At 47.9% G+C, this 21,491-nt stretch overlaps 1 protein-coding gene across 2 annotated transcripts; it reads right to left on the reverse strand.

Moving 5' to 3' along the window:
* Window positions 1–8,633: 8,633 nt before the first annotated feature.
* LRRC55 (leucine rich repeat containing 55) lies at window positions 8,634–21,029 on the reverse strand. Of its 2 annotated transcripts, none has more exons than XM_006034778.3 (3): window positions 20,669–21,029; window positions 17,699–19,344; window positions 8,634–15,021 (listed from the first exon to the last, which is right to left on the reverse strand). In XM_006034778.3, the coding sequence occupies exons 2-3, from the start codon at window positions 18,366–18,368 to the stop codon at window positions 14,786–14,788; spliced, it is 906 nt and encodes a 301-aa protein (XP_006034840.1). In that variant the 5' UTR covers window positions 18,369–19,344; window positions 20,669–21,029; the 3' UTR covers window positions 8,634–14,785. The 2 variants fall into 2 exon arrangements, with proteins under 2 accessions (XP_006034840.1, XP_025072652.1); XM_025216867.1 differs by lacking the exon at window positions 20,669–21,029 and adding an exon at window positions 19,736–19,862.
* Window positions 21,030–21,491: the final 462 nt, after the last annotated feature.

Here is a 21,491-nt window from a genome sequence, read left to right on the forward strand (position 1 = left end):
TATTGTAAGTGAGAATTGCTTTCCTGAGCTTGTTATAAACTGCAACTGTCACTTCCCCAACCCAGGGGAGATGGTCATTCTGACAGGGGAAACGGAGAATGTGGATGACCCTCCTGGTTGTCCCAGAGACAAAATTCAGCCATACTGAATGAATGTGGGGCTGGGAAGGGGTTGATGTGTGTTTATGTGAGAGAGAAGAACTGATGTATAGTAGTGAACTCAGTGAGTGTGTGTGTGCATGTGTGCGTGCAGTGATGTTGCTGGATAGCTTATCCAGAGGGGAGCTCCAGGCCCTGTGTCTGATCTTAGACATGAATGCTGTAAGACTTACAGCCTGTTCCCTAGAGATTGTGCTCATCTTCTTGAGTTGCCTATGAAGCTGCACATCATGAGGATCTGAGGATCTGACTACTGGAGGCCAGGAAAGGACAGGTGACCCATTGGCTAAGGTGATATGGTAGAAGTCAGGGTCCAGTCCTCTGCTCTCTTACACTTTGGGAGGTAGCAGCTTCAGATTAGACCAGGCCTTGGCAGCATCTTGTGTTATAGCCTTTGTCTGACACTGGATAGCATCAGACAAAGCGAGTTATATGTTTTTGCCTCTCCACCCCCATGCTTCCCTACCTCAATGGGCTTTTATGAGGCTTTAGTACAGTACTATCAACTTGAGCATAAATGTAAATTTCCCCTCTCAAAAGCTCCAGCTTCTCTAAAGCCATGTTATCTAGGTGAGACACTCAGATTTCACTGAAAAACTAACAAATAAAAATTCTAGTCCTCATGGCTGCAGAAGATTAAAAACTCAAAAACTCAAGAAATAGAAGGCAAAGGAAAAGAACTGGATATTCATTGTGGGAAAAAACTGAAAAACAAAAAGCAAAAGAAAACACAAAATATGATTTCTGGGGCTGTTTCACAGATTTTGAAAAGCAGGGCTGAGCAATGAAGTAAGTACCATAAAACAGAGGCCTAACTAGCTGCTTGAGTGTCCTTGGAGACAGTGGCACATGGGACAGCATCAATGGCTGGGCTAGCAATGCAGCTGCTGCTATTTTGTGCCCCACACACCCAAAGGTTGGCATCCAGGACTGGTACCTTGGTACCTCCCACCTTTGTGATGCTATTGCTTTAAGACTTTGAGGCTGTCAGAAAACAGTCAGTCAAACCCAGCTAAATACCCTATAGCAAAGGTGTCGAAGATACTTTATGTTACATGTAGGCTCCTGGCAGGCTACTGGAAGTTAGGGGGCAGGACCAGGGAGTGAGGCCAGCGGCAGAATTTAGGTTTGATGGACATGGTAATCTGCAGCAGTAGGGTGAGTGAGGGTTGTGCAGATACAGCCCTTGCTCACCCTGCACCCACCAGATCCCTGCTGCAACCCCCAGACCCAGTGCCACTTCTGGATCCTCACTATTGTCCCAGGACCCCTGCTGCCTCCATCAGACCCACCACAGCTGCTATTGGCTCTGTGGAACCAGCCTGGCAGGAGCCCTGCTGTCCAGATCTGGCCACTGACCTGGGGCCTGGGGTGATTTTGACACCCCAGCCCTACAAAGATGTTCTCTTTAGTAACAGTGAAGGAACAGCACAGTAGTTGCTGGAGTTATTGCTCCCTGCCACTGGATTGTACGACTGCTGTGACCCTGTTCCCCATCTGCAGAACAAATCATGTCTGTTTAGATGATTGTTGGAGGAAGAGCAAGGCCACCTGGTTCTCAGTTCTGGGAGTGGAGGTCATTGAGAAACAGTTCTCCATATCTCAGACAAAAAAACTTTGGACAAAAAAATAATTCTGATGAGCTGGTCAGAAAACAAAAGGAGATTGTTTTCCATAGAGTTTTGTCTAAAACAACAAAGAGAACTTGAGAAGGTTTTTGGCTCCTCTCTCGTGCAATGGCACTTGTGAGAGAAAGGAGGTGATGCAATGGGCCATGGGTAATATTATCCAGGGACTTAACCAAATACAGGTCTTAAGTGCAACTGAAACAGAATTTAAGTGCCTAAGTCCAAAAATACAATTCATAATCTTTTGAGAGTTCATTAGCACCAGTGTTATTGCCAGAGTAAAGTTACCCTAGGGCCTCTTGTTTTTAAAAAGTAAGTTTTCAGCTGGCATGGATGCAAAGGCAACCTTCCAACCAGAAACTGTACAGTTCTCTGGTTGTACAAGACCAGAGGCGCCACCATCTCAGCTGAGCTGAATATCCTGATGTCTCTCTCACACTCCAGCTCATGTGGGGTTCACAAAGAAGGCAACCTCATGTCTAAGTCCTGTTTCAGTTACCCATTTCAATCACCATGATCTAAGCATCCCTAACATGTCACAGATGAATAGAATTATAGAAAAGTAGGACTGGAAGGGATGTCAGGAGGTCATCTAGTCCAACCACCTGCTCAAGGCAGGATCATTTCTATCCAAACCATCCTATACAAGTGCTTGTCTAACGTATTCCTAAAACTACACAATCAACCATGTCAAATTTAACTTGCCACCGGTAAAGCAGGGGGATGAGGGCTGTCAGTATCTTACCACTGCAAGTGTTGTTAAAATTCACTTGAGAGATCCAAGGAAGAGGTCCGTGCCCCCTGCTATAGAGAAATGCAGCCCCCCCAGCCTGTACCAAAATTCAGGCTGGGGCCCTAGAATCACTGCAGGCTTTAAGGGGCTGGGGCTGGGGCAGGCAAAGAGCCTGGTGGCTGCCTGGCTCTTGGTCAACATCTATACATGTGTTTCTGGGAGTGTTGATACAAGATGCTTAACTGCACAGTAGTGTAGTTTGCTGCAAAGTAAGCATGTGCGTCTACACATGCACATGCTTACTATGAAGTAAACCTCGCTAATCTTGAATAAATTTGCTACCTACAAATGCAAGTAGCAAATTTACTTTTGATTAGTAACAGTGCAGTAATGCTCCTGTAGATGACTGAGGGGGAGCAAATATGTTCCCAGTCAGCCAACCACCAGGGGATGGGAGATTGCTCCCTGCCCCCTACTAGTTTCCTGCTGCTCCGGAGCATAGGCAGGGACTATGTCCCTCTGCCCCGGCAGCAGGGATCTCCACGCCCTCTGCTCTGAGATTGCAATGGGGGTGTGGGGGACTCGTAGATCCTTATCTCCCAGTGCCAGCTCTGCAGTTGCAGGGTTGGCACTGGGAGAGCCCTATATATCCTTATATATAAGATAAGGGTCTCCCAGCGCCAGCCCCACGCTTGTGGAGTTGGCATTGGGAGATAAGGGTCTCCTAGCATTGGCTCCATGATGCAGAGCTGGCGCTGGGAGCTCCCAGCTGGCAGGAGCTGGGGATCTCGTTCTTTGCCCAGCTTGAGTATGGAGCTGAGTGGGGAACAGGCTGGGGAGCTTGTTCCCTGTCTAGCTCCAAACCCACAGAACTGAGCATGGAACAAGCTCCCCAGCCTGTTCCCTGCCCAGCTCTCTGCTTGTGGGAACTGTCCTGGTTAGGGGCAGGTCCCAGTCCCATGCCCTGATTGGGTGATAGAGGCACAGGGCTTGGAAAGAGCTAGAGGGATAGGGTAGGTCCCAGTCTCCCCCCGATCTGCTGGTGGGGCAGCTAGCAGCAAGCTAGCTCTTTCTGAGTCCCCTGCCCCTGATTGGGCCCAAGGGCTAGGAGCTCCACGCTACTGGGACATGGAGACATTTTCCCCGCGCCAGCAGCAGGCAGTTCATGGGGACAAGGTGTAGTGTCCCAGCCCCAGCCAGGAGAGAGCTATCTCTTGGCCTAGTGCTCCATGCCAGCCCCTGGGCTAACACCCAGGGGGAGCCTAGATTTCCCTCTAGTGGCCCATTGCAGGGCCCCAGGAAGTGGGAGCAGTTTGCTGTCATTAGCAGCAAATCTGGTCCCACATCCCTCCATGTGTAGACACTTGCCCAGGAGTAGTTAACTCACAAGTAAACTGATCCCCGATTGAATGCATGTGTAGATGCACCCACTGTGCAGTAACTAATCACAAGTAAATCACAATTAGAACAAATTGCTGCATAGTAAGCATCTGCACATGTGCATGGTGACGTTTACTGTGCAGTAATTTGCTCTAATTGTGAGTAAAGCATCTCATGTAGATGTGCCCAGTTAGTATTACCACACCTGAGTTAAGAATTTTAGCTAGAGCTAAAAACAGGGCTGTGAAAAAGAAAAGAGACATTACCAGGAATGGCTAACAGACAGCAAAATTGCAGAAGAAAGGATAGTTTGAATAGTGGAACATCAAGACCATTGCAAAGGATAGAGGGTCATTAACAGCCGTGGAGTGGAGAGATCAGCAGGAATCAGGGAGATGGTTAATGAGCCACAAAGACAATTGACTCAGCATTGCCTGAATAGAAATGCCACTGCCCCTACCAGGCAGGTTTGGGTGGGGCAGGAATCAAAGGAGGGGTGTCAATGTACCAATACCTCCCCCCCCTCCCCCCCGATTCGCTCCTGAACTTAGGTCTTCTGTATATGCAATAGCTCTAAATCACTGGCCCATCCTTCCCCTCATTGCTGAAGGAAGGGCAGACATGAAGCTTGTGGACACAAGGCTCATTTACTGTGGGGTATAGTTGCTCCACACCATAGTAAAATTGGAGTGGACACATGGCAGAGTCTTACTACGGATTACCTGTCTCTTTTCTGGGGCAAAGTTACCCTGCAAAAAAAACGTTAATAACTTTATTTTAGTGTAACTGACTGCAGAGGAAGTGCTGAGGGTCTGTGCTCCTAGTCAGTTTTATCCTTGGTTAGGTGTTTGTTCTGTGCAGACAAGCTCCTTACCACCTATTTGTTACACACTGTAAAAGCACTTAATGCAGGGGGCTGGCTGGAGAAAGCTAGTTGTTTGTCTGCTCCAGGGGCTGATGGGGTTGAGAGAGGGTGGTGACAGAGTGCAGTGGTGCATTTGTAGCCCCCTTTGATTCATGGTCCACCCAAAGTTTGAAACAAACTGCTTGGCAGTGTCAGCAGCATTTCTATTTAAGCAGCACTGAGGGAGTCATGTGTCTTAATATGTCATTATAATATACCTGATTTCTGCTAAACTCTGCATTGCAAAAGTGTTAACAACCTTCTCTCCTTTTTTAATGGTCTTTAATAATTCCACTAGAATTATTCCCCTATCTGTCCTTCTGCAATTCTGCTGTCTGTAAGCTGCTCCAAGTCATGTAGCTCCTATTTCACAGCCTTGCACACCACTTTTAACTATTGCTTAAAACATTAACTCAGGTGTGGAAATAACTTTCAGTGAAGCGTTGAATGCACTGTCAAGGTGCTCAAGAAGACTAGATTTTGTTTTATGAATCTGAAAGAGGTGTACGTGTAATTCTAATGGCTACAGAACTAATGAAACAGCATCTTTTGGTTATTTATGCCTAGTTTGTTCTGTTTTTATACATAATGCATGATATAGCAAATTAATGCACATTCTAATATTTTTTTTCTGGGCTTTGATCTTAAGCTGAATAATATAGCCTTTGGCCTATAAGGTAAGCACTTTAGTAAAGCTTCTAGTTTCTTTTTTAACTGGAGAAAAATATGTGTTGTGTTATATATGATGGTGCGCCATGCCATCTGCAACCTCCTTTTCAAAATCCCAGATCTGCCCATGGTCTGCTCTTTACTAAACAGTGAATTTACTGTGGAGAAAAATTCAGGGTAAATTACTCTGTAGGGATCCTGGGTGTACAACCTAACATGATGAGATCGTAGGAGGAGAATGTTCTGATGAGAGAGGATTTATTCTCAAATTTCTCCATGCTAAAATAGGGAAGTACTACGTAATTTAGGATATATTTGTCAGTATATTTACAAAGATTTTCTAAGCGTTCAGGGGCACTGTGCCTATTAGCCCCCACATGGTATTGCTAAATGATCTAATTAGGTAAGATTTCCCTCAGTGTGGATGGTGATATTTTGTTCATAGCTTTTTAAGGCCAAAATGAACACCTGATCATTCCACATGCCTTCCTTCTTTACATGGAGGGAACTTCACTCAGTTATCCCTGCAGTGATCCCTCCTCCTCTGCTTGAACTACAGCATTTATTTCAGAGCAAAAATCAAGCCCAAAAGATCATAAGGGAGGGATGGCCTATCATATCCTGAAGTGTGGTTATAAATGCTTTGTGTAAAAAAAATGAGGCCATGTAAAGAAGGCACAATGAAGATATTTGTGTATACAGGAGGGAATCTTGCTCTTTTAAAACAGGCTCCCTATATCTCAGTGAAAGGGTAATGCTAAGTACTGTATAAGGTGCTGTACAGAATTTACAATCAGAGGGAATTGAGAGATCTGATTGCCTGATCTCCTGTGACTCCTGTCTTGAGCCCATATCATCCAGAAAGGCATCCCCTCTCGGTCTGAGGGCTCCCAAAGGTGGAGGGGATCCACCACTTCCTCAGGGTTGCTGCGTCCCCATGGTTGTCAATCTCTCTGTACAGAGGGAACAGATGGTCTAGGTCCAACTCCTGGCTTTGCCCTGCACTTATTGTGTGACCTCAGCCGTCCCAATGAATCCCTCCATTTCCCCAAGACAAAGCCTTGTCTGGCTAGCCTGCCAGCTCTTTGAGGCGAGGGCTTTATTTTGTGTCTTTGAGGTCCCTTGGAGGCCTATTTCTGCCTGGATAGCTTGAGGAGTAATCTGCAGCCTATAATATTGGTCAAGTGGTAATACCTTGGTGGCCATATACCCATTCCCAGTGCTCTTCTTTACCAACATCGTGGGGACCACATGAGGTATGTATGGAAGGGACCTCCATGGTCAGGATTGGCCAACTGCAGTCAGATGCCACCAGAAGCTCTTGTGGTGATGCCTGGGAGGAGCAATAGAGAGCCCTGGCCTTTCTTTGCAGCTGTGAATACAGAGAAACAGGAGAAGACCTTCACCCTTTGTCCAAGGTTAGCAACTTATATAAGAGGGTGCCCATACATGTGCAGCGAGGCTGCTCTGGTGTGCTGTAATTACAGCGCATCGGAGGAGACTGAACTAATCGAGTCTGCTGCACATGGTAGTTACCGCGTTCAAGCAGACTCCAGTGTCTCGAGTGGCAGCATCCCCACACTTCAGAACGGTGGCAGGAGTGCTTTAACTAAAGCTTGTTTGACGAGCTTTAGGTAAGGCACCCTGCCGCCATTTTAAAGCATGGGGATGCTGATATGTGAGATGCTGTGTCAGAGCTGCTTTAATTAAAGTGCTCCCCTCTTAGCATGTGTGTAAAGGCCCAGAGTGAGTGGTGTGTTGAATGACCTTGCCGTGCCAATGCCTGTCTTCTCTGCCTGATTCTCCTCTGGATGGACTGTGGCCAGGAGGTCTGGCTGCAGGAATAACAGGAAGTGCCATTAGAAGAAAAGACCAGAGAAAACACTTCTAATGCCTTCTGCAGGGCTTGTTTTTTCCCCCCTATTGCTACAAAGGGCTTGTCGCTTCCTGTGAGCTATTGGGAAAGGTTCAGTTAAGGAAGGCTCATGGGCAGGAAGAGTCATGCACTTTAAGGAAAGCCATTCATTTGTCCTGTATACATACAGTTTGGTACATTAATATGACAGGCATTTGTTTCTCTGGATGATGTGCATATGTGTGCACAAAGGAGAGGAGCTGGCGTAGACCTGCCGAGGACTTGCTTTCAGGTACCCAAACAAAATCATGTGCACCTTTACAAAAGCACACTCTGTGATGTGGGTGAAAGTCAACATATACACATACAAAAACAGCAGAAACATACATGCACTGTCCTGCATGTGTGCATGCACACACATACATTACACACACACATTCCCAGATCTCCACCACCATAAATTTATGCTTATCATGGCAGACACAGATGCTCCCTTGTATGCACATACACATACTTCTGCTCTGACTTACATGTATGTTGTAGATATGGACGCACACACCCAAGTGCACTCACATGTGCAATTATGCACTCTGGTAACAGACACAGTCCTTGTATTGCAGGGACGCACGTCACAATCATACGCACATGCAGAAGACACACTATTTTCTTGCTCGTACAAATATTCTAGGACAGTGTTTCTCAGCTCTTCTGATCCTGCAGACTGCCCTCAACAGCCTTGCACAGCCCCATGGTCTACCTCCACACCCTAAGGCTCTAAATCCCATTGCTCTCCACCCCTACCTGTCCCGACATCCTGCAGTTCATGGTCCACCTCCCCTTCCACAACCTCCAGACCATTTCCCTAGCAGTCACCTTCTCAGCCATGCCTCTAAGCGAGTTCTACACATCCTAGCTCCAGAATGGAAGAAGCATTGCTCTGCTCACATGGAGCTGGCTTGGGATAATTAGCTCATCAGCCTGTAACACTGCATGAAAGCAGTTCTGCTGCTGCCTGTTTGGGAAGTTGTTCATGTGAAGCATCCTGGAATCTCAACATGGTGCTGCCTGGTACCATGGGAACATTGGTACTCAGCTCTTGCAGCCCCCAAGTTGAAATCAGTAAATCTCCAACGACTTTGTAAAGAAGGTCACTGTCTTTCTCCCCATTTTACAGATAAGCAAACTACAGCATAAAGTGGCAAAGTGACTGTCCCAAGGTTACCCAGCAGGCCAGTGGCATAGCCAGGACTGGACTCTAGCTGCATACAGACATACACACACTCCTCTGCATTTCCCATTTGTCTTGACCTTGCCTCACAGTGCCAGGATTAAACTATTCACTCTTTATTATTAATATACATTTATGAAAAAGTCTCACAGTTACAAAAGTTCACGTTTATAAAATCTTCTCCGTACAAAGATTTTCATCTTCCCCCTCCCCACCCACAAACACTCAGTACGGCACAGGACATCTGCTTGGAGGGAAAAAAGAAAGAAAACGAAGGAACCAAAGAATGGGGAAAAAATGGGGGGAAGAAAAGGAAAGCCAGCTTCGTGGCTAAAGCGCACTCCCACCCAGCAATGTCCATGATGCAGCCTCTTCCAAGGGCTCATTTCTGTAGCACTGATAGTGCACGTCCTCCAAGAAAGAACAGGATACCTCACTCCCTTGATTAGGGATATTGCAGCACCAACAGCACTCAGGAAAATAGCTCTGCTGGTCCTTGCCCCTCAACACTTCCTTAATTCTTATGATGATGTAGCAACAACAGGAACTCTCTCTGAATCCAACAGGTTGAACACATGGTCAGAATTTGGGGCCAAAAGTATTTCAATCTCTTTCTCATTTTTAATTGACCATTTTTTGACATTTTAGTTTCTTTGCTTTCCTTTCCTTTCATTTTTTTATTTTATTTTTTTACTTTGTTCCCCCTCCATCCCCTTTTCATCTTTAATTTCCCACTGAGGAAAAGAGGGATGGAATAGGTTGGGAAAGGGAGAAACAAAGACAATCCTATTGTTGTGTTTCTTTGAAAGAGAGAAAACATTTTGTAAACAAGCAGAGTTTTTTTTATAAATTCTTAAATAACTTTTTGGTTTTGAAGGTGTTTAATGTTTGCATTACTTGGGATTTCACTTTTCTCACTTTCTTCCTTTTTTTCCTTTTTGCTGCAGGAGGCAGGAGGGACAAACAGAAAAAGAAAAACCTCAAACCCAAATTTTCTCATTTTGGGGCTTCATAAAAATGGATTTAAAATGTTTGTCTTTTTGGGGAGAACAAAGGCTTTTTTAAAGAGAAATGAATTTGTTAAAACAATTTTGGCCAGCTCCTTTACAAGGAATGAGGATTACTGCAGTGGGGAGGGTCTTGGATCATGTGGCAAATTTGTCTAAGACCTGTATTGAGTTCATCAGCCACATAATCAAGCCCTCCCTCATCTATCTCAGGTGCTGCTACACTGCACCAATTCCTGCTCTTTCTCCTAAGGGGGGATAGAGTAAAGGATGTGGAAAACATCTGGAGAGAACTGGACCTGAATGGCTACCTGTGGAGCCACTAGATGGAAAAGTTTGCGAACCCCTTCTGGTTTTTATATGGTCTTTTTCTCCGTGGTGTCTAGTCAAATAATGTCATGGCCTCCCAATCAGGACTAGAAAGGTGTGCCTGGACTAAGTCAAGCCTCTTGCTATTACAGGCAACCTCACGTCATAAAAACTCTCCTGTTTGGTGTCCCCAGCCAGTACCTACTTCCAAAGGTATTGAAACCACATTTTCAAATGCATTTTGGGGCCTAAAGATTCAGAGAGGTGCCTAATGGGCTTTTAAAAAAGCACTAAGTAATTTTCAAAATCCCATTAAGCACTTGTGTGCAGCCTCTGGGCAACTAAGCACCTTTGAAAATCTGGCCCTTGGGCTCCATTCAGGATTCAAGAGCTCTGCAGAAGACTGTCCCTTGTGCTTTGCATTTGGATGGAAGAAGCTGTCAGACACTGCAGAAACAGGTGATGGTGTCAGCCTGAGAGCACAAAAGATGCTGGGCCAGCTGGTTCCCTTCATCTGGAGGCTAATGCTCTGAGCTTGGCACATTTTTGAAACCACACATATGAACATACACACACACACACACACACACATACACACATACATAAATACTGTACCTACATGCACTGAACACACAGTTAAAAAAATTTAAACTCAAGGCATGGATCTGCTCTGGAATACGCCTCTGTTAAAATGTTAAAATACCAGTGGGAGGTGTGAGGGAGGGGTGGGTCTATTTTCATTGCCTTAGGGTGAGTCTCTGTCATATGTACCCAGTTCATATACCCTTCTAGGTATTAGCCCTCCAGGGTCAGCCCCAAGAGCTGAGATGCCAAATTGGGTTCTTTCCATGTTCCTTAACCTTGGCTGCACATGCCAGTGGAAAGAATAGGCTTATTGACTCCTTCTGTCTCTTCCTGGAGTTGCTGTTCAGGGTCCCCTCTTCTATGTCTAGGGCGACCATATTCTTTTTAAGGAAATCCAGGACACTGCCCTTCCTCCCCCCTCCCCGCCAAAGTCAGTGGCACTGCTGCAGGCAGAGGCACGGTGCATAGTTAAGTGCGGAGGTGGAGTAGCATGGTGTGCCAGGCAGGTGGGCAGGCAGGCACCGCTGCTGCTGTGCAGGAGCAAGGCAGATGGGCTGGAGCAGCCGCCATCCTATCTGCACATGCCTGGCCTGGCTCCTCTGGTGCAGTGGCTGGAGGTGGGGAGCGGGCTAGGCTGGGTACCATTCTAGTCTGCCCACCTTGCTCCCGTACAGCAGCAGTGGTGCCTGCCCACCCGCCCGCCTGGCTCAGCATGCCTCCATGCCTCTCCACTAGACTGTGTCCTGCACTCCTGCAATTCTGGGACTCCTGTTTAAATTTTCAGCAACCAGCTGGGACCAACCTACAAAATCTGGGGCTGTCCCAGCCCAAATGGGACATATAGGCACCCCATGTCTCACCTCTAGGCCCATTTTTTAGTCTGTTTCAGCCTACTTGCATCCTTGCACTTTTAATCAGTCTTCCCTTTTCTATGATGAGGACCTTTCCTACCTCAAAAGCTGGACAGAGGAGTTTTTTTCAAATTCCAGGCAGTAAGAAAAGACTTGTCAGATGCATTCTGCTCTCACAACCTCCTGTGCAGCCCCCAATGCTGTCAAAGGGAATGCAAGCCTATGGTGACTGCCATCCAGAAGTTAGGCTATGGGCAGTGCCTATGGGTAGTGCCATCCAGAAGTTAGGCTGTTTACCTGTGAGGTGGGGCCAATTCCCTGCTTGGTTATCAAAATCTTGGTCAAGTCATTGTGTGGGTATATCCCTACTGCTTTTGCAGTGCTCAGCCATGATGCTGAGGGAATAAGCCCTGCCCATCCATTGCTGCTCCATTTGTGCCAACTCTGGGAACTGAGCTGATGATGCCATTGTGAGGGGTACCCCTGGCACTGTGCTCAAGATCTGGGTTCCAAGCATTCTTGGCTCCCCATCCTCCTAGGGCTACCTCACTTCTGTCATTGATGTCAATGGGTGCAGCTTATTTTCTTGGCAGCTGGACTAAACACTCTGCTGCTGAGGTGGAGAGACCATTAGCCCCCACCTCCATCCCTTCTTGGTGCTTTCAAAACACAAAACACAGCAAAGACTGAAAGGCACACTCAGCTACTGCACTAGTGGGAACCACACGAGTCTCTAAAAAAATCTAGCTCAGTTAAAACAATTCTCAAAGGAAGGGAGAGAACCCAGCTTGCTTTTTCTTGCCTGTCACCACTTTGTAGGCTAAGAGTTACAAAAAAGTAGGCCAAGCTCACTGAAGGCCCCATGGCAGATCTTACTCTGATATACCCAAGCAATGGGTCAGCCGAGCAAGAAGATGCCATTTTGAGATTGTGCTTTCCAGAGCAAAACCACACTTTTCAGACTTGGAAGAAATCTACCAAAGGGTCTTTTGACTAAAGGAGGGCAAACAATTTTTATCAGGGAACTGCTACATTTACCTAAGTGCTCTTTCCAGGTCTTGACAAGGAGACAACAGGAAACTTATGTGGGGTAGGTTGTATAGGAAAACAAGAACAGAATGTAAATCTACCCTGCAATTAAAGGCTTCTATTTTTTTTAGCCCTGTTTGGATCAGCTGCAGATACTTCTGCAAACCACATAGAAACTAACTGCTTAAAGGGATCTGTCCTGTACAGACAGATTTTTGCCTCCTAACTTTCCAGTATTGGCAAAACTGAATGATGAAAGCTGGAAAGCTCACCGGCATTCCAGTCGCATTTGGCATCTGGTTTGGTCCTAGTTCTATGCAAAAAATAAAAAAGGTGTAAGTCTCAAAGCATGTTAGCTATACGTTAGAACACACAGAGATCTCTAGGAGAAGGTTATAGGCCTAGAAGCGTGTTCCCTCTCTGGGAACATTGTCTTTAGAGTCATCTCTTTGTGCCATTTCCTGAAATGTCAGTGACACATCTGAATCCATCTGAAAGCAAAGATTTCTCCAACTTTAATGCTGAGTCTAGTCACAAAGGTTACTTGCTGCCCTCAATGCTCTTGATATGGTTTGGATTGACGGTTACATGTGCAGTGCTTCATGTGAAATTCAAGGAGCTGGGTGTCCTGGGTTCTTCTATCCTTGGCTCTGCCAGTGGATTGCTGTGGGGCATGAATAAAGTCACATCAATCTCTTGGAACCTCAGTTTTCCCATCTGAAAGGCAAGGCCAGTACCTACCACAGAGGGATTTGGAGATGAGTGATTAATGCTTTCCCAATGCTTCAAAAATGCCTGGCTGGCTGGGAGAATGAAAGATTAATCTGACAAGTTGCTAGGCTAAAGTAGAGTCTTTCTCTCCTTTTCTTTTTTCCAAGCATATATATCTGTTTTTAATTCGGTGATTGTATTTATTTTAAATGTCTGTGATGTGAGGAAGCCAATTATTCTGACTGGTCAGTGTGTCTGTCAGTGAGAGTGTCACCAACCGGATGTACCTGTACTCCTCCTGGCACCTTCTACTAGTAATGGTGCACCACGTTAAATCCTGACCTGCAGCACCACCTGCTGTTCCAGCCTTGAGCTTCTTCTTTATTCTCTGAGGCTCTCACACACTCTGGTTTTCAGTCCCAACTTACACTACCCCTGCAATTCTGGTTCTGGGGTCCCTGCCCACATCTCAGTCAGTGCTTCTCACTACCAGCATGCAGCCCTCTGCCTGCCTGGCCCTGGACTCCAAAACTCTGCCAGTGCTTATACTGCTGACCTGTAGCCCACTTCTGGCCCAGCCCTGGGCTCCTACCCGACCTCATACACACAGCTCTGTTGATGCTTCTCTATTCCCAAGTCTGGTCTTCCTTGTTATTTGAGTGTTGGGCTACCACACAGATTTGCCAGTGCAGCTCCTTACCCTGTATCTCTCTGCTCCTTGTCCAGTCATTGCACAACTTCAATCTATTGCTTGGGACTTCTCAACTCTGCTGAAACCAAACTACATCAAGACAGAAATTCCACTGGCACCTAAACAGAGCACCTGACCACCACTGGACACATTCCTAGTAAAGGGTCACCCAGAAAACAGATGAGCCTTGACTACCACAACCTCCAACCAGCCACTGCTGTGTGCCTCAAGGGCAGGACTCCGATGAGCAGAACCTGACTGAATGCAGAGCTTAGACTATGGTAGGACTCTATGGCCTATTAGGATGTTTCATCTCAGGACTCTTGGTGGTTTTACAGCCTGGGGGACCATGGTTTCCAAGCCCACAGCTACTAAATACATGGGCAGAATAGGTGGGCTCTATGATTTCTGAGGCCATAGGTCCTACAGCCATGAAAAAAATGCACAGCCTGTAGCTGTCCATGCTTGGAGAGCTGTATTTGTGAAAATTCACTTGAGGCCTGTGATATATTATATTCCTAATTAATACAAAGAAAAAAAGGAAAGAACTCCAACTCTTAATAAACCTGGGAGCCACAGGTCCCTCAGGTGGAGTACCTTCAACTTGTTGGCAGGTGTCGTACAAGAACAAGTGTGTGAGTCTTGCATGTTGTAGTTGTGCGTAGGGGATACAGTGGGGATGACCTAGTTTGGAAGGTCCTGTATTTCATGATCTGTCAGGCCTTGGCTTGTTGGCTGTTTCCAATGTCTCTGCCAGTGCAAAGGGGCTAGTACAAGGCACAGTGAGATATCCCTGCACTTGGAGGCCTCATTCTTCTGGTGACAGCAGCCTTGGGATTAGATAAATCTTGAGGGTAGAGAAGGACTGGTCCCCACACTGGATTGCAGAAGGGGTTGAAGCACAGAGTAGTCTGCAACAGCACCAGGACTAAACAGAGGGGGCATGAATCATGGCGGAGCATAGTTAGGCTTGGTGCCCTCACCAGCCAGGGAGGCCCTGATCCTCTAGGGTTTTTCTCAGGCAGCAAAAAAGCAGGAGGAACTATCTTATATTTCCTCATCCTCACTGGCTTTGCTCCAGCGGTGGCAGCAGTTTGCGGTGATGCCCAACAGGAAGTTGGTAGCCACGGAAGCAATGGAGACCACAAAGCCCACGAAGGCAATGAAGAGATAATCGTCTAATGTCAAGGTCAGATGACAGGCCTTGAAACTCTCCTCTGTCAGTGAGAACAAGGGGGCACCTTCAACTTCTGGGGGGGCTCGGCACTCAGCCAGCTGGGAATCTACAATGAAAAATGGGTAGATGAGGAAGACAGAGAAACAGATTTGAGAACTTACCCTAAACAGGTACACCACCATCCCCTTCCCCAACAGTGAACCTTGACTCTACAATTTCAGTTGTGGTCCTGGGTTCTGTTTCAGCTTGGTGGCAGTCTCCTGATTTGACTAATTTAGCTTTTTTGCACCTGGATTTCTTTATCTGTACAGTATCAGTGATAAATATTCACTTGCATCTGGAAAGAGATCCTTCAATGAAAAGCACTCTGAAAGGGCAAAGGATTACCCTGTTTGTTTTCACACCTGCATGGAGTTCCCAGCTAGTAAGGATGCCCTCTTGTGAACTTCATTATCTGGGACCATCATCAGTTGCCATGGGGACATTTAGATCCTGATATTTTAGTACAGCTCCATAGTATATTTTAAAACCTAAATCATTATACCACTACTTGTCACCAGTCACTGTAGCGACTTCATCTTAGGGCCACTTTAAATACTTACCCACTATTATACCATGTCACAACACAAATCCGTTTCCTTGTCACAAACTGACTCAACATCTCTGGTGCAAGACATAAAGATGAACCACAGCAAGATGCAGCACCATCACACACTGACTCTCAAGCATCTGTCCAATTTTGAAACTTAAATCTTTTGGAAGCTCAACTGGAAATATACTGAGCTTAGCTTTCAGAGGTGCTGAGCACCAGTTTTCTACATGGGTTCTGTATTGGGAGGTGCAAATCCAGTCACTTCTGAAAATCAGGCAGATAGAGACTCAAGATGGGCATACAACATTTAAGGCACTTCAAATTATGATAGTGTTTGAAAGATGTTGTAGCTGTGATGATCCAGGAATTATATGAGAGGCAGGAAATTTTGGGGGGTGATAGCTTTTATTGGACAAAGTGTGTGGTTGGAATAAAGTTAGACAAGGGTTCAAATGCAATGCATTCTTCAGCAGGTATGTCTGGAGAATTAGTGATGGTGCCATACAACTAGGCACAAAAGCACAAATTAGGTGAGTAGATAGATACATTAGATCAGTGGAGCCCCACCTTTCTGGGCTGCAGGCCAAACGAGTGGTGCGGGTTCAGTCTGGAGGCTGAATCTGGTGCACAGGATTGGTCTGTGGGCCCGATCCAGCAGAGGGTCAGCATGCAGGTGCAATCCAGTGCATGGCCCCAACCCAACATGGCAAATTGAGCTCTGGCCCCAGGTGCACTGGATCAGGCCCACCACCGTGGCCCCAACCCCATGAATGTCAGATTGGGCCTGTCATCCCGGCCCCATGTGCACACCAAATGGGGCCTGTGGCCTGGGCTCATGTGCACTGGATCAGGCCTGCTGCCCTGCTCTGTACATGCTAGATCAAGTTCAGTGATGCTGTGCATGCTGGATCGGGCCCAACCTGATAGCCCAACCCAATCCAGTGCCCTTAGCCATGTCATTTGGCTCACAGGGCTTGGAAATTTGGTGGTAGGGGAATGGTGCTCCCCCATTGCCAAATTTCTGGACCTGTGGGGAGCACCATGAGTCCAATGACATGGCTTTGCTCATTTGGCCTGTGGGCCTGAGGCTGAGCATCACTGCATGAGACAGAATATCTCTGTAACACCATGTCATGACTATGTCCTTTTGTACAATGCATTTCCATTACTAAACGTGACATGACATCAGGCTTCCATGATGCAAAGCCATCAGGTGATAAGGGTGTAACAGACCCAAATCTATCATCCAGATAGCCTATGTTTATGAGAAAAACCTATTTAATTAAGGATGGGAAGCAGCTTTATCATACAATGAATGCTAAGGTTTTTTCTGAAGGATGCAATGAAAATCAGAAGTATTAGGGGAATCCCCAGACCTGAGGGAAAGTTTTTGGCTAGAACCACTGTATTTTGGTTCCACCTGAGCTGTAACAGTCTCTGGAGGAATTTCCCCTCCCACTCCTTCTCGAGCTCTGGCAGCTTGAAGCTTGTGTAATAAGCAGCAAGGGCAAGAGAGAACTAATGACATAAGAATCCACAGAGGGCGGAGGGAAGTGGAGGAGGGGTAGATGTATGTGGTTCTCTTTGTTAGCTATGCATCTGTCATTGCAAGGACAGAGAGAGGCAAAGTCACATTTCCCAAGAACGGCAAGTTTAAAGCATATTAATTTCTAACAGGAGCAGCACTTCTGCCCTACAGCACCATCCTCCATGCCTGTTTCCCACCATTATATCCCACCCAACCTTGCCTATGCATTTAATTCCTCCCAGTAGCAGCTCTACCTCTTCTCACAAAATGCGCAGCTCTGCCAGCATCCCTCAGTCACACCATTCTCAGACACTCTTATGCTAGTCCTGGGGTCCCCAGAATGCATGGCCCTGCTAATACCCTTCTGTCTCAACTTGCAGCCTGCCCACCCTGAGCTATTGCAGCAGCATGCTTCCAGGTCCATTTGAAAAGGATTCTGGTTGCACTTTGAAGGACTGGTGTAAGAATCTGGAGTCTTCCACCCTTTGAATTGGACTCTAATCTCAGTCTATGGGAGAAGAAACACCAGAACTGGATTTTCTGGCCCCAGCAGAGGACTCTGGACAGGCTCCTCTCTTGATCTGGACCTACAAATCTAGGCCATTCTGGTTGCCACTGGGAGGAAGTGGGACAACTGATGAGATCATGCTGTGTGCTACGCACCTGATGTGCAGCGCTGGATCCTGTTCCTCAGCCACTTCAAGAGTGGCTCCATGGTGCAGCCACACACCCAGGGATTACCCCCAATTTGCAAGGTCACCAGCCCTTGGAGGCCTTCGAGGGCTTCAAGGCTGAGGAAGGACAGCCCTCCATAGCTGAGGTCCAGGTCACGGAGCTGGGCCAGCCCCCGGAAAGCCTGGGGATGCACCTTCCTCAGCCATGGATTGTGGCTTAGGTCAATCCTCATCAGGCTGTGGGCCTCTTGGAACATGTCCGCTGCTATGTGACTGAAGTTGTTGTAGCTCAGGTCCAGGTGGACAAGCCGCTTGGCAGTCAGGAAGAGTCCAGTGGGTAACTCAGCCAAGGAGTTGTTCCTCAGGTCGAGCACTCTCAGCTCGGCATAGCAGGTGAGGTAGCCCGGGGGGATGCTTGCAATTCGATTATGTGCTAGGCTTAGGTTCCTGGTGTCCAGAGGCAGGTCAGGAGGCACCGAGAAAAGCCGCTGTCCACTGCAGTCCACCACCTGGTTGTGGCAGGTGCAGAGAACAGGGCAGCTGGCACTGGCACCGGTGAAAGCCATTGCCACTGCTACAAGGAAGGACCCCAGGATCATGGCGGGGTGATGGTGGGGCACCGGCTGTTTTCTTCGCGGGCAGACATGTCCTGTGCCCATTTTAGTGGGCTGGCAGGAACATGGCAGAGGCGGGAGGGCCAGGAGTCAGCAGGGGAGAGAGGTGGTGGGAGAAGGTGGCCCAGAGATGAGGGGTCAGTCATGCAGGACGGCAATGCTACATTCTGGCTGCATGGGACGAGCAGGGGAGACAGAGCCTCAACACCATCCTAAACCACGATTTAAAGCCACTGCACATGCACCACAACAGAAGGCCAGGAGAAAAAGGTGTCCTTTGCTGGGCTTTGTCTGAGCTTCACCTTTTATAAGGCATGACATGCAGAGGAGAAGGAGTCCCAGCTAAATCCTTCTGGCTACCACCTCCATTTGAATGTGAAGAGACCCAAATGTGGAGGAAAAGCAAATAAAACCCAGGATCCTTAATCCAGTTCATCAATGTGCTGAAGATGACAGTTCAAGCCAACAAAAGACTTGTCCTTATTCCCCCTTTTTGCTGCTTGCCTGTTGGGCATGTAGCACAACTGATGTCTTTCTCCTGGAGCTGGGAATCAGGTCAATGAAATTTAACCCCCTGGAAACCAGAGGTATATTTCAACAGCAGAATAAATCCGGTTCCTGTTGTTGGGAATGTGTGGGAGCCCTGGGGTTTTTTCCAGAGGCACTGAGGTTTTTTAAAGCCCAAGCAGAGGAAGGTCATTCACAAAAAAAACAAGAGTTAGGAAGGTGATGTGCAGCCTCCTGGGCATCAGACTGAAGACAGAAGCACCCGATAGTTTCCTGGAGTGGCTTTTGCCAGATCCCTTCTGATGTCTTGGCAAGATCAGGAGAGACTAAGCCTGGAAAGCAGCCTTTTCCGAGGCCATAGCTTCTGCTGGCTGTGCGGGATTAGATCAGAGTTCATGGAATGCTTGAAGGTCTGGGAAGAAGTGAAGGGCTGGGAGTCCCAGGGATGTAATCCTTGGCTTGTTATGCACTCCCACTCTCCTAGCAGGCAGTGACCGTGGTCTGGTTGTGCAACCTGCCAAGGAAATGTGGGAATGAAAGACTCAGCAATGAGGTCACCCGTCCCCTGGTGCCTTTCTGTCTGTCCACCTAGCTCTCTGCCCTTCCTTACTCTGCACTCTGGCTCTGTTCTGAGTTATTCTGCAACACCTTCGTTGCTTTTACACTATCAGGCCCCAGCTACTCCTCTGAAGCCCCTCACTTCTGACTGGGATCCCCTCACTGCTCCTTCAGACCTTGGCTTTCCTCTTCCCCCCATTTTACACAAATCTGATGGTGCCTCTCGGTCCTGACCTGCTTTTCTCAGCCTGGGCTCCCTGCATCCAGGCAGCTCTGCCAATGGCTCTCAATCATCTGTATAGATTTGGCTTAGCAGGCACAAGAAATAGGGCTACAGTCCCACTGACCTTGACTGAAAGTCCCTCAAGATCTGTCAACAGCTGTGGGTGGAAGAAGGGAACTCTTAGCATATGGACTTTCCATCCGTCTTTGCTCAGACACCCCCAGCAATGTCCCCCTTCAGGGGGCCCCTTGTTAGTCCAGGCACCCCATGCCATCCTTCTCTTGCACCTCGTTCCTACTCCCTATTACCCTGTCCTATACCAGTCTTGGGCTTTCCCCCACTCCTCTGCCTGTCAGCTAAGTCCTCCCCTGCAGATGCCTTGTTCCTTCAGTCCTGGATCTCCCCACAGATGGGCTAGCTGTTGCTGTCACCCATCCCTTGCTCTTCTTGCCAACCCACACCTCACTGGCCATCTCCATTGATGCACTTCTGTCACCTGAAGAACCCTGTGCTGTTCCAGCTCTCTCTTCCTGTGCTTGCTTTCTTCCTTACTCCCTTTGCCTGGCCATCTTTCTTTCTCTCAGTCTTTTTTCCTGGTGGCATACACCTTCCTTTGCTCTTGCTCACATACACCTTCCCTGCTAAACATCTTCCTCTCAGTACTGGCTCTCACCCACCTTTCCCACCTCCTGGCCATACACCATGCAAGATAAGCCACATACCCCTGCAGTGCCCACACCCTGCCCATGCAATCCCCACCCCTCAGGCACAGGGGTGCCTGTTCCCTGTAGCCCCCCAGGCACATCTCTTATCTCCAGCCATGAGCTGGGGTCATCTCATTTTTGCCGTACCGGCCCAGTCCAACAGGAATGAACCCAGCAGATGACCATACAGTCCCAGCCCCCACCCTCTAGGACACACCCAGTGTACACGCGCACACGCGCGCGCACACACACACACACACACACACACACACACGTTTCTTCTTTATCCCTCCCCACAAAACCCTCCCCCCGCACCACCCCACTCTACCCAGTTAATGAAGGGCACTACTCACTTTAGCCCAGGGAAATTTTCAGCTCAGCTTTCATGGAGACAAGTGTCTCCCCTCTTCCTTTGCTGCCCCATCTTCTTCGCTGGAGCAGCTGGCTTTTTCTTCTCCCTGCTCCTTTGCGCGTGTTCCTGGGTCTTTGGCCAGTGGCCCCTGTTGCTCCTTGGCCTCTCACTGCTTCCCCGTTCTCTGTCTGTCCTTTTCTCTGGGGATTGGCAAGGGTGCGAGGGAAGTTGGGAGAAATGCAATGTCTCTCATTAAATTGCAGCAAATAAGGCTGCTGCTGAGTCTGTCAATTCAACCAGGTCTTTCCCCAGCTCTCCTCCTCCTCCTCCTCCTCCCTTCGCTCTCTCTCTCCTTCTCTCTTTCTTTTTTTTCCTTGAGGGCCAGAAACTGACGTTTCACTGTCTCTTAGCAACCGCCTCCACATCTCTGAGCAACAGGAGAGCTGGCTGCAGACCCCGCCGAGATGAGAGGAAAAAGGATGAAGCGATTGACAGGGATAAATGCCCACCCACGGGATCTCAGGGACAGGGAGAGAGAGAGAAACAGGGGTGGGGGGGCGGGAGGAGGAGAGATGTCATGCAGACAGGGGGTGGCAAGGGTGGGGGTGGGAGAGATCAGGAAAGAGCCGAAGGGAAACACTGACAGCGAAGGATGAAACGCAAGCAGGGAAAAAATGGAGAGATGTAAAATATATGGAGGGAAGGAAGTAGGCTGTTGGGGCTGTTTCTAGGATGGCTGGGACCAGGCCTGCAGGGTCCCTCACAGACTGGAAGATACGGGCTGGCCATGGCCAGCCATAAGGATGCCAACTTGAATGAAAACC

The sequence above is a fragment of the Alligator sinensis genome, unplaced genomic scaffold, assembly GCF_000455745.1.
Source record: "Alligator sinensis unplaced genomic scaffold, ASM45574v1 scaffold639_1, whole genome shotgun sequence".
Classification (NCBI taxonomy): Eukaryota; Metazoa; Chordata; order Crocodylia; family Alligatoridae; genus Alligator; species Alligator sinensis.